The sequence below is a fragment of the Fundulus heteroclitus genome, chromosome 21, assembly GCF_011125445.2.
Source record: "Fundulus heteroclitus isolate FHET01 chromosome 21, MU-UCD_Fhet_4.1, whole genome shotgun sequence".
Taxonomy (NCBI): Eukaryota; Metazoa; Chordata; class Actinopteri; order Cyprinodontiformes; family Fundulidae; genus Fundulus; species Fundulus heteroclitus.
Genome location: NC_046381.1, coordinates 8,688,792 through 8,702,348, shown reverse-complemented (window position 1 = coordinate 8,702,348; position 13,557 = coordinate 8,688,792). Strand labels below are relative to the sequence as shown.

The 13,557-nt window shown below is 36.1% G+C and overlaps 1 protein-coding gene across 1 annotated transcript in view; it reads left to right on the top strand.

The window, feature by feature from the left end:
• The first annotated feature begins 4,349 nt into the window (after positions 1–4,349).
• LOC105915822 (SWI/SNF-related matrix-associated actin-dependent regulator of chromatin subfamily D member 3) overlaps positions 4,350–13,557 on the top strand; it is a 76,082-nt gene continuing 66,874 nt past the window's right edge. Inside the window, exon 1 of the mRNA XM_021309277.2 lies at positions 4,350–4,654. Coding sequence (XP_021164952.2) covers positions 4,643–4,654 — 12 coding nt within the window. The 5' untranslated portion in view covers positions 4,350–4,642. The remainder of the gene's footprint in view (positions 4,655–13,557) is intronic.

The window sequence follows — 13,557 nt, the reverse complement described above, 5'->3', positions numbered from 1 at the left end:
GTGTAAATTATTGTAGATCCAAAATTAAAAGGGTTTTGTTAATTTGTTGTATTCATCCAGTTTGCAAATTATTCTGAATAATTTTAATTGACTCTAACAACAATACATTTAACGTTTTTTGTTCTAGCGATATCAGAACCAAGTGTTCTTTTAAAACACTTGCTGTAATTAGCCAATTTTAATAATTGAATTCAAAGCAGATTTTAATGCACCAAAAGTTTACATTTGAGCAAAAAAAATATCATTGGATAGAAGTTACTATAAAATTAAAGACAATGTCAAAAGTGTGTTTTATCAAAAGATGAATACTTTGTGTTGTACTTAACATTTTCAATTGTAGGGTTTCAACTTTTCTGTAACAATTTTGCCCTAATTAAAAACTAAAACCTTCAATCTGCATAAGCCACCTGTGCTGGTGGACCAAATCTTTCTTGAAATGCTGGAGGGGGGGCACACAAAATCAGTACAGGGGCCACAAATCACACTTTGGACATGCCTGTCCTAGGGTGTCATGAGATAATTTGATTCTGATGTGCTAAAAAAAAATTTATTTAACTCTACAAGGTGCTCAAGATTCCTTATTTCAATACAGGGAGAAGGCTGCACCATTATTCTTGTAATTTTATAATTTTATTCTCATAGGCTCATAATAATTTTGTCATGTGAGGTTAACAGCTTGTTAAAAGTTCCATTTTTGCTGCTGTGTCCGCAGGCAGTGAACAATAACAATGTTGTTTCATCCTTTTTTTTTTCATCTGCAGGTACGAGTAATACAAAAAAAAACATTTATATTGTTGCTAATATTATATGGTTAAAAAATGTCTGGCAATGTTGAAACATTCAAGTTGTTAGAAACTATTGTTATATGTTATAAATTAACCCATAGGCTTATATTTGTTGTAAATCTTAAAAGGGATTCTGGGTAAGGAAAGGCAAATTTATTTTTAAAAAGCACATTTCAGTACAAAGACAATGCAAAGTGCTTTACATGATTAAATTATAGTAAAATAAAAACAGAATAAAAGCAAGTTGGAATAAAATGTAGAAAAAAATAAAACAAAATGAACCATTGGAAAATGGAAACTAAAAGCAAATATTAAAAACAGTTGGACTACAAACTTGAACTAATGATGTTTCAATAAAATAGTTTAAAAAGAACAGCCAAAGGCAATCCTAAACAAATGTGTTTTTAATCTTGATTTAAAAGATCTCAGGCTTTCAGTACGAAAGCTTTAGTGCATTAAAAGAGAAAATTATTTAAAAAAATTGCTCCTTCTTCAGGCAAAAAATATTTAGCATTTTATCCCATTATGCACAGCCAGCAAGGCAGCCGTTCTTCTTGACCTATCGCGCTTTTATTTCTATCTGCCAGTATCTACTTTCCCTTTAGTAATTGTTTTGTTTTTCAATAAATTAACAAAAGTGCACCTTATTCCTAATATAATTACACGATAAAAAGGAATTGTTGTTCAACTCAAAATGTTAACCGTACTGTTATTGGTCTATGCACATTAATCATTAGTAACATTAAAATTCAGACAATAAACCAAAAGATATTAGGCGTTTACTTAAGTCTTTAAGATAGTTTTCTACAGGCAGCTTTACTACAACAGGAGAATAAAATTCTAAAATTATGGATTTTAGTTTCAGTGTGCCACCCAGTGAAACATTTCTGGAGGCGCCACTGCTGTAGCCCTGCCAATCTGATTCATTTGTAGGCTCTACATTATTTAAAAGCAGTAATTGTGCTATTTATGTGTGGGAAGAGGTACAGACAACCAAAACTTGCTATGCAAACTAATATCATTTTAGATAAATGAAAATAAAAATTCTAATTCTAATCAGGTTTTATTGCACGTGAGTAAAAGTCGTTAGATAGCAGAGGTCCTATTTACAAGGAAATTAAAGAAAAAGTAAAAAGTGTAGTTAATGAAAGACAAATGCTTTGTGTCTTACCTAACATTTTAACTTGACTGCAATAATGTTACCCAAAATTAAAAATAAAAAGTTTCCATCTGCACTGCACAGAACCCTTTCATACAAATGCCTTTTTGCACCATTACTTTTGCACATAAACAATGGTTGAACATTCCTCTGCACAGTTTTTTGCACACTGTTTTTGTCTCTCCTGCATTGTTATATTCTTATCACTGCTGCACTCTATATTGTAATGTTGCCTTATTCCACCTGCAATCTCATTACACTGTCGTATGTTGTATGCAAGGAAATTTTGTTCTGTATGCACTCTGTACATACAAAATGAGTTTATCTAAGTCTAAAGAGCCACCAGGGCTGGCCGGCCAAATCTATCTTGAAATGCAGTTCAGGGGCCATACAAAGTCAGTACAGGCTGCCTAAACGAAACTTTATTCCCTGGGGAAATAAATAAAAATAACATTCTTTGCAAATTTTAACAAAAATCAATTGAAATACTAAGAACTCTTTATTTAAAACTCCCCATACAACCAAAAGCTAAAGAAACACACTTTAAATTTTTAAATGCAATTTATCCCTCAAAAGAACTACTAAGGATTCGCTTTAATATTGATGACGATAAATGCTCATTCTGTGAAAGTGATGTAGAAGCGATAGACCATGTCTTCTATGAATGCAATCAAACCAAAACATTTTGAAATTGCTTAGAAAGATGGATCAAATCACAAATTGCACTCCCTAACTCTATCTCTAGAGATATGGTAGATTTTGGAATACTATTGAAAGATAAAACAATAGAACTCTGTGGTAACCTAATTTTGTGTTTAGCAAAATTCTTTATTCATAAACATAGAGTGTTGAGATCATCCTCAATATTTAAATTTTTTATCAGAATTCAAGATATATTTGACATCTCCTAAATGTATCGAATCATACAAAAACCTGACTGAAATAATATTGTAATTGCCCACCGATGTACAGCAATCCTAATATATGAATCCCTTTGTTAGATAGACAGATAGATAGATATCTTTATTGTCATTTTGTATGCACAAAGTGCGTACAGAACGAAATTTCGTTTGCATACAGCTTGAAAAGAATCACTCTAGAAACCACTCTAAAAATCACAGTAGATTGCACTATTTTTCAGGATAAAGATGCAGCAGCGATTTATATAAACAATTGAGATGAAAAACAATGTAACACTGTAAGCAATAGTCTATTTGTGATAAGCAATAGTCTATTTGTTGCTATGTTAATTATTGTTTTATTATTATCATACACTTCTTCTTTTTCTTTTTTTCCTTATCAATGTTACTTTGTATTTCCATTTTGAAATCTGCCTCTACTATGCCTTCCACAGAATTGTACTGTTGCTATTGCCTTACTTGTTTGTACCACTGAGCTATATAATACACTGGAGTGCTGATTTTGCCGAAAAACTGTAGTCACTGGCCGCCATCTTGCTACTCCCTACTCTCACAGAATCCCATAGGATTTGCTTGCAATAACAAGCAGTTTTCTGGCTGTGTGAAAACGTTTCACATGTAATTCTAGAGTCAGTGGATGTACTAACACTATCAACTACTAGGAAATTAGGTGCTGAAATATTTTACATGTTATTCATATTAAATATATATATATATATATATATATATATATATATATATATATATATAGTATATAGTATAATGTATAGATACATATATATATATATGTATATATACATATATATATATATATATATATGTATACACATATATATATATATATATGTATATATATATATATATATATATATATATATATATATATATATATATATATATATATATATATATGTATGTATGTATGTATGTGTATATGTATATATGTTTATATATTGTTATTTATATATTTATAAATTATTTATATTAATAAAAGGCAAAATATTTCAGCACATGACTTTCTCAGTACTTGATATTTTTAGAACATAACATAAAAGTGTATGGCATTAGACATTTTAACAGTCTTAAGGCCCCACTGAACATGAAAAAAATCCTCGTTATTCGATGCTGTAGCGCACATATTCCTTAGTTACTGGAGGGAAATAGGGAGTACCAATATGGCGGCTGGTGGCTTAGCACTCCAGTGTATTATATAGCTCAGTGGTTTGTACTCATTTTGTTTAAATAAAGTTAATTTAAAAAAAAAAACACTTTGGACACACCTGGGTTAAACCATTTGCTGCATTTCCCCGCACATTGTTCAAAATCCTCCGACCAGACTCTCTCCTTCAGGATCATTTGTTGACGCTCCCTTCCCGTTTGGTAATGTTGTCGTTGCCTCGACTCTCCAGCAGGGTCCGCGCCTGCGCACCTGCGCCTCTGCTCTTCCCTCCTCCCTCCCTCCCTCCCTCCGCGTCAGCCGCCGCGAGGCTTCAGCTTCACCAATCCGGGCTCTGGCTCCATCCCCGGCTCGGCGTCCCACAGGCCAGCGCTAATAAGTGGCTTAGCTGCCCAGTAATGGGGAAGTGTTAGAGAGGGAGAGAGAGGAGGGAAGGAGAGAGTGAGAGACGCCGCTGTGCTGGAAGCCGTGAGGAAGTTGAGGTGGGAAGCTCCGGACCCAAAGAGCCGCTGCACAGAGGAGACGGACACATCCTACAGTTGCTGTTGTTCAGTAGCCCCCCCCCCTAACCCAACACACACAAAAAGAAAAGCGCACAGTGATGGAGAGAAAGGTATGGATGCTGCTTATGCTACCTTGTCTACACATTAGCACATTTTTTTTATTGCTGCTCGTATTCCGAACCACCGAGTCTCTGCCTGCTCATAAATCCGCATCCACCAGGAAAACTATCCCCCCTTCCTTTTTTTATTTTTTATTTTTATATTAATCATTTCTTCTATTATGTTAAGCTGCAGGATTAGTGCGCATCGGAGTTTTTCACCCCCCTCCTCCTCCTCCTCCTCCCATCCTCTCTCGTCTAGCTGCGAAATTTATTGTGCGTGTTGGAGGGGTGGAAGAAGAAAAAATTCTAATAATAATAATAATAAAAACAAAACCTACCAAGATTAAATTCAACCTCGTGGTAATTTTTTTTTTCCGGATTATTCCCAGGCGCGGTACACGGTGTTTTTTTTTAGTTAAGGCTGGACAGGCACTGGGATGTGTGGATGTTTAGAGAGGCTTCAGTGGCTTCCTCTCAGCCTGGCTGCATCATCACCCAGCTCAGTGTCACAGTTGCAGGCTGCACCTCCACCACCACCACCACCCCCCATCCACCCCTATCCGTTTTGCAGCCGATGCAGACACCAGCTCGGCTTGTTAACCTTGACTGGTGTGGGAAACAGACACTTGAGGAGTAATAGACGGGATGCTCCTCCCGAGAGAGAGGAGGAGAGGAGAGGAGAGGAGGGGAGGGCATGGCAGGCCATCTTCTCATCTTCTCTCTCTACATGCTTTTAATTTGCTACCTTGTCGCTTTAATTCAGAGCACTCAGAAAACAACAATAGTGACGATGAGGATGACTTCTGGTGTCCTGCATCTACAGTATATATATGTGTGTGTGTGTGTGTGCAAAAATCATGCAGGAAGAAAAAAAAAAAAAAAGTTTTATTTGTACAGCTAATGTGCTGGCAGGGCTGCACTGCACTCAGCAGCAGAAGCAGCAGCGGGAGAGAGGAATTTGGGGGTGTAGGGCCTGAAACTAGATCTACTTCTGCTGAGTCAAAGGAAAATCTCGTTTTTTTATGTTAAAGCTGTAGTCAGCAGCTCATTCCCATCAGCTCCAGCTGAATGGATTTCTACTTCTTCTCGTGTGTCCCGGGGTTTTGGAAGACCCAGACCTTAAACGGACACTGCTCTCACATTTGCTGTTTTGCATGGAAAAAAAAAAAAAAACAATTAGTTTACGGATTATAAACGAAGCTTTCCGACACACGTCTGGCTACGATATTCTAGACTGTTATTTTTAAAAGTTCAAAGACTGTTGCTGATTTGCAAAAGTTGTTGACGCTACTGGAATTATTAGTAGTGGTTATCTAAATATATGTGTTTATCAGCTGAAACAGCAAAGATGTTCAGCTAAGCTACACACTGCAAAAATGGATCTAAAAATAAGTAAAAAGTTCTTAAAGTTAGTGTATTTATCCTTGATTTGAGCAGGTAAATAAGACTATCTGCCAATGGAATTAGTTTTTTGACCCCTAAAATAAGATAATTAGACATCCTGCACTTGAAATAAGATAATGGAGTGCAAAAATCTTATTCAATTGGCAAATTGGTAAAATTATTTACATGCTCAAATCAAGGAAAAATGCACTAATTTTAAGAACATTTTACTTATTTCTAGTTCTGTTTTTGCAGTGCATCAAGTCGGCTGAGCATATGTTTTTTTTGCTTAATCGAGCAAATAAACAGTTGCATAGATACCAGCAGCCATGCTAACCTCTAGCTTGGTAGATGCTCGACATGTAATATATTATCGCAAAGATTAGCATTATTGCATTTTGCTAAATCACTCATAATACCTTGTTAGACCAGTGAGTATATTTTGCTAAATTGTTCCAACAAGTAGCTTTGCTAAACACTAGTATAGTAACTTTTCAGTTTGGAGTATACCATGGATTATTGTTGTCTTTATTAAAGCTATAGTTGTTAATCCTGTTCAGAAACACTTTTTGTTGTCCTGGGTGAAATTGTCCTTCCATCCTGACAGTAGTCAATACATTATGTATTCAGAAAAAGGAGGTTTAAAAAAATTAGATCACTGTGAGAGCTGCAGGCCTGTAGAAACTCTGACCAATCCTGTCATTCGGTCCGATTGGAAAGAACCAATCAGGTGCATTCATGTCTCATTCTACCCACGCCCCCCTCTTTGTCCCTCATGTTCCGGGGGTATTGCCTTATTTTCTGGTTGTCCCACATGCCAATCATTCTGACGCGCTCACGTAACACCAATGTGGGTCCGCGTTCCTTGTTAGTTTCTGCTTGCTGGCTGCACATGCACACTTCTACTGTTTATGTAATAGGTTAGCTTAGCGGTTAGGTAATCGGTTAGCTTCAGTGTTAGCCATTTATTGTAGCTACGCTGCTCTCACCGTATGCTTTGAACATACCCGAAAGTCGCAAAAAACAAACGGCGTAAAAGTTTATGAGAAGAAGAGGAAGGCCTCAGTAGATAGAAATAAGACCGGAGTGGAATTGGTAGATGTTTTTTCTTTTTCACACGGTCCCCCTGAGGAACGTAAGAGCAGGTAAGACGGTCTTGCGCATGCACAGTTATTCAAAAAGTGACTTGGGCGTTTCTTAATTACATTTCCTGGAAAATTGCATACTCTACCTTAATTATACATCTGTATTTTAAATTAATTAAGGCAGCCTTTACTTGCATACAGTACTCTCATTTGCCACTAGCATCATGTTAACTGCACAAAGTATAAATTACTTTCATGATAATGCTGTTTATTATTATTACTAACACTCTATTAGTGCAGTCTGGAGTTTGATATTACGTTGCTAAGCTACACAAAACCAACTGGTAGCCCAGTTTAGCTTGCTTTGAAAAATTAGGCTATCAAACTGTTGCCTTATATGTTGTCACTAATGTTATTATTGATTTAATTTCTTCAAAAGTACGGTTATTAACCATAGGGTTGCTCCACCTGCCTTTTTTACCAGAAGCCAACAAAAGCTAATTTACATCCAACAGCTTGTTAGCCTAATTTCGGTTATATTGATAAAATGGATTGTGAAGCTGTTGCCTGAAAAGTATCATCCTGGCTAACCACTAGCATGCTGACTTTTTAGAGGAGCCTGACGCTAGCACATGCTAAGCTAAGCTACACCCAATAGCTTGCTAGCTTTGTTTAGCATATTTTTGTAGATTGGTTTATCCCACTTGCCTGGATACCAAGTAGTGTTGCTAGACTTATGTGTAGTATTTAACTTGGCTGTAAGTTATTGATGCATGATCTGCTTTTCTGTATAAAGTTTTAGCCATCTCATTTTAAGCTAGTTACATTGTCTTGTCTGTCAAATTGCTAAATATGTCTCAATCTGTTAGTCTTTGTAATCTGGAATCTACAGCCATGGTGTTGCAAAACAGTTAACCTATATATCATTGGTATATTTTTGGTGGATGTTATTTGAACGTGTTTTTTATTTTATTTAAAATGTGAGTTGAAATTGCATTATTTCTATGCTAAATATATAACATGCTTGTAAGCTTATTATCTGATGCCTGTAGCTATATTTCCTGCATTCATGCAAACCTGAATAGGTGTGGAATTAATTTTAGCTTAAGCTTTTTTGTTGTTGCTGTTTGTACTTTTACATGTTGGTTTGGCTAAACCAGCCACTTGACATTTGCATGCCTTATGCCTGAATTTGCATTAGGAATGCACATTTAACTGGTAAGACTTAGCGATTTCTTCTGGTCTTAACAATAAAACCAAGTCATTTTTCCCCAAAGTATGATACTATTCCTTAAAGCTAGGGTTGCCAATTTTATTTCCGTACGTTTCTCCAAGTCCCTTTCTGAATACCTGCCCATGCACAAGACCGTCTTACCTTGCTCTTCCACTCTTCAGGGAGTTTGCATGAAAAAAATCTCCCAAATCCACTCTGGTCGTATTTCTTTCTACTGAGGCCTTCCTCCTCTTCTCATAAACATGAACACGGTTTGCTTTTTGTGACTCTCAGCCATGTTCAAAGTCTACGGTGAGAGCAGCGGAGCTACAATGAACGGCTAACTGCTAACCTAGCCGCTAAGCTAACCGGATAAATAAACACTAGAAGTGCATATGCACATCAATCAAGTGAAAACTCAGAAGGAAAGAGCACACACACTGGCGTAACGTGAGCGTGTCAGAATCATTGGTATGTATACCAAAAAGTGTTTCTGGATTACCAGCTATAGCTTTAAAATTTAATTAGCTGACTTAATGTATTTACAGTCAGGCTATGTAAGAGCCAGGAGACATGTCAATATTTGGCCATCTGCTTGACATAAGTCAGAGTAAAAACTAAAAAGATGGCAGAGACATACTTTGGTGGCATAAGGTAAGATTTAATCATGTTTCAAAAGCGCTGGTGGGATTCTTTGGTTTTCTGAAAACTTCAGCTGTTTTTTTTTTTTTTTTTTTTTTTTTTTAAGAAAATCTAAAATGAGAATGTAATTATTTGTTGGTTGTGGTTGTCTCTTTATTATTGTTGCAAACAGGTGCATCTAAGAAAATTAGAACATCATTGGAAATAATATGATTTCAGTTATTTAACTTAAGTGAAACTCATTTGTTATGTAGATTTTTTTTTACAAAACTGTGATTTATTTGAAGTGCTCTTCCTATTGATTTAGATGAGTATGGTTTACAACTAGTGAAAACCCTAAATTCAGTTTTTCATAAAATTACAATATTACCTGGGACCAGTAAGAAAATACCTTTTTATAAAAAGGAAAGATGGTACGCCACAAAATGTCATTGCTAAAGATGCTGGCGGTCCACAGACCCTAGCAGATTCATAGAAAGTTGAGTGGAAGGGAAAAGTGTGGTTTAACAAGTTGAGCAAGTAGCAGGGAAAACAGCAGCCTTGAGGGGATTGTTAAGCAAAGCCTATTCAAGATTTTGCAGATTATTCACAAGAATAATGAAATTTCTTAAATAAATTAACTTCTCAATAATTTTACAGTTTAGAAATGTATAATTTTAAAGGTTTTAGCTGCTTTGCCTTTACTTACACATTTCACATAGATCATGTTGATGCTTATAATAAAATCCACATTGTATTGAGTCTGTAGAGAATATTTTATATAATATTTTTCAATTCAGGTTTGATTCTATAACAGACTTTCACTTTAACTAATATTTTTGAAATTTCTATCATTGCTGCTACTCATTTTTCCCTTCTTGAAAGATCTTTTATGAAAAGTGGAAGATGCTCTTCTGTCTAAAGAGTTGTGGCATAGAAGAAGTGTTTGGTCATTGTTCGAGTCGCTTCAATGGAAGTAAAAAAAAAAAAAAAAGAGAGGGGACTAAAATAGCTTTGGTTCAAGCTGCAGTCTTCCCTAACCCAGCTGCTGGCACAGATATCGCCCTCAGTATAATGAAAGGAGAACCGTTTAGTTCTCATTAGTATGCAATGTGCCATCACAGCTTCCGAAGACTGATAAAGGTTCAGAGGATCAGCCCCTTTTACAGTTTGCTGAACGCCTGACCTGCCTTTTTAAGGAAAAACCACACGCACACCCACACACTAGTCACTTTGTTCAGTCATGTTTGAAATTCAGTTCGCCTGTCAGAGTCACCGACTGTTTTTATTCAGGTTTCACCTCCAGAGTTGGTTGTCCACCGTGTTTCCATGGGTTTAGAGTCAGATTTGATGGAGAATTTGGTTTTCTTGTTGGTCAGAAAGTTACACATTTAGTGGCTGAGTTTTGTGTGTTATTTCCAGTGATAACTGTACAATGGAGGCACTTCCTTTTCTGTCAGGGAGGAATGTGTCGGCTCAGTGGCTGTTAATCACTGAAACAAATGAGCTCAGTGTCAAACCTTTTTGAAAATGATGGACTTTAATTAAAAAATAGAAATGAAACAACCTGCTGATCATTTGGCTCTTGGTTTGAAGTGACCCTTTTCATATTTTGTCACGTTTCAACCACAAACTTCAATGTATTTCACTCCCATTTCACTTATGAGAAACACAGTGAAAGTTGTGCAGATTGGTCAGAAAGTTTTCATATTCATAGAAACCCAGCAGATTGCATCAAGTCTCTCCAAGCTGCATTCACTCCTCCTGAAAGAGCGTAGAGCCACAGGGACATCTGCATTGTTGATGGCTTTGCAGCAATCCCTCATACTGAGCATGCATGAAGCGACAGTGGAGAGGAAAACTCCCCTTTAACAGGGAGGAAAACTTCCAGCAGAACCAGAACCAGGCTCAGTGTGAACGCTCATCTGCCTCGACCGACTGGGGGTTAGAGAAGACAGAGTAGAGACACAGAAAGCACAGAAGCACACATTGACCCAGGAATCCTTTCTATGTTATATGGTAATAGCGGATGATCTAGTTAATAGAAAATTAAAAGTTGAAATAACAACAAACAATGCAAATTGGAGAACAGTAGAAATCAGTAGAGTGAGAAAAATAGTCCCTGATGTCCTCCAGCAGCCTAAGCCCAGCATAACTATAAAGGTAGCTCAGGGTAACATCAGCCACTCTAACTATAAGCTTTGTCAAAAAGAAAAGTTTTAAGATTAGTCTTAAAAGTAGACGGGGTGTCTGCCTCACGGACCAAAACTGGGAGTTGGTTCCACAGGAGAGGAGCCTGATAGCTAAAGGATCTGCCTCCCATTCTACTTTTAGAGACTCTAGGAACCACCAGCAGACCTGCAGTCTGAGAGCGAAGTGCTCTGTTAAGAACATACGGGGTAATCAGAGCTCTGATATATGATGGAGCTTGATTATTAAGGGTTTTATACGTTAGAAGAAGAATTTTAAATTCTATTCTTGATTTAACAGGAAGCCAATGAAGGGAAGCTAAAATTGGAGAAATATGATCCCTCTTGTTTAGTTTTTATCAAAACTCTCGCTGCAGCATTTTGGATCAGCTGAAGACTTTGAAATGCATTTTGTGGACTTCCTGATAGTAAAGAATTACAATAGTCCAGCCTTGAAGTAACAAATGCATGGACTAGTTTTTCAGCATCACTCCTGGACAGAATGTTTCTAATTTTGTCAATATACCAGAGGTGAAAAAAGGAAACCCTGGAAACCTGTTTAATATGGGATTTAAAAACATGTCTTGGTCAAAAATAGCACCAAGGTTTTTTACTTTATTACCAGAGGCCAAGTTAATGCCATCCAGATTAAGTGATTGATTAAGAAGTTTAGTTTTTGAGGACTCTGGTCCAAGTATTACAACTTCTGTCTTGTCAGAATTTAAAAGCAGGAAATTTAAAGTCATCCAAGTTTTGATGTCAGCAAGATGTACCTGTAGTCAAAGTAATTGATATGATTAATCAGGATTTATGGATAAATATAGCTGAGTGTCATCAGCATAACAGTGGAAATTAATCCCATGCTGTCTGGAAAAAAAAGTAAAGTGTAGCGTGCTTTCAGCCTCCCTCAGTGTGATAAATTAAATCCAATTGCCTTCAAAAGAGGCCCAATTAGTCAACAGCAATTAACAGCAGAACTATCAGTCTTGCACGCCATCGATCTGGCCTCTATGGAGGAGACGCAGGAAAAACCTTAAAAATCGTCCCTTTTACAGTTTGCTGCAAGCCATGAGCTCAAAACTGAACTTCATGCAAAATTCTAGGTGTAGCAGAAAACTATCAACTGGGACCCACTCCCATGCATGGCTTCAGCAGAGACAAGTTAGAGTTGATGGAAAGATGGATGGATGGATGGGTCCAAATACAAGTAACGAGGTCTAATCTCCATCAGGACAATAACTGTGGTCAAACATTCAGCGCTCACAGGAAAGTCCCATGAAATATATGGAAGATTGTGACGTGATAAAATGTAAAAAGGTCCAAGGATAAGATGAGGCTTTTGTAAGATGCTTTATCATTGATAAACAAAACAATTTTCAACAAATGAAATCACCATTCCTGCTGCTTTTCTTTGTTTTATATAATCTCATGTTTTTTTTTTTCCTGTTTTTTTTTTTAGGGTGGGTGCGTAAAGCCAGCGATCTAAAAATATTTAGAGATTTGACTATTACATGGTTCTGTTATACTCAATTCTTTACAGATAATAACAAAGCCAGTTATTTTTTATCTCCTTGTCCATTAGCTCTATAAAATTATAATTTTTTATGGCTCTAAATGGAGAATTTAGTGACCTAATTTCAAACAGCGCCAGCCAGTTTTAGGAGCAGATTATTGCTGTGTTGTAATCACTGTTATCTTACGCAAAAGCTTTACCGTGTCTTGCCTCTATTCTTTTCCCCATTTCATATATAAAATCTTTTTTTTAAATCTCGCTTTCATTTATAAAGCAGATAATGAGATCGCCTACTCGGCTCTGATTCAAAATGTCCGGCCTGTGATGGTCTCACAGTTCACAGAGCAGCTGGCTGACCTATTTCGAAGAGAAGCAGTTCAATACTGAAGGCTTTAAACAGGCACTGCTGTTTCTGCATGTTGCTCCTATACAGTTGCAACTGGACCTTTCTGCTGGCTTTTGCCAAGAAAATTTATGGTGAAAGCTAAAAAGATGTTTGCAAAATACATTTTGAAAAATTTTGTATCGGTTTTAGGCAATGCAAAATTATATATATATATATATATATATATATATATATATATATATATATATATATATATATATATATATATATATATATATATATATATATATATATATATATATATATATATATATATATATGAATTCATAAATAGCCAACAATTTAAAAAGCCTCACCTGATATGTGCCTTAGAGTTTTATATAAAACACAATGTTTGCCAAATATGCATTCATTAAAAAAGAAACACCATCTTTGGGGCCCCCAGAAACTCTGCTACTAATGTGGCTCAGCATATAGTGTACTGTTTTGCTAATTACTGCATTGGGTAGTTTTCATGATAAGAAACATTCATAATGTTTCAGAGATGGTTAATTGTTTAAAC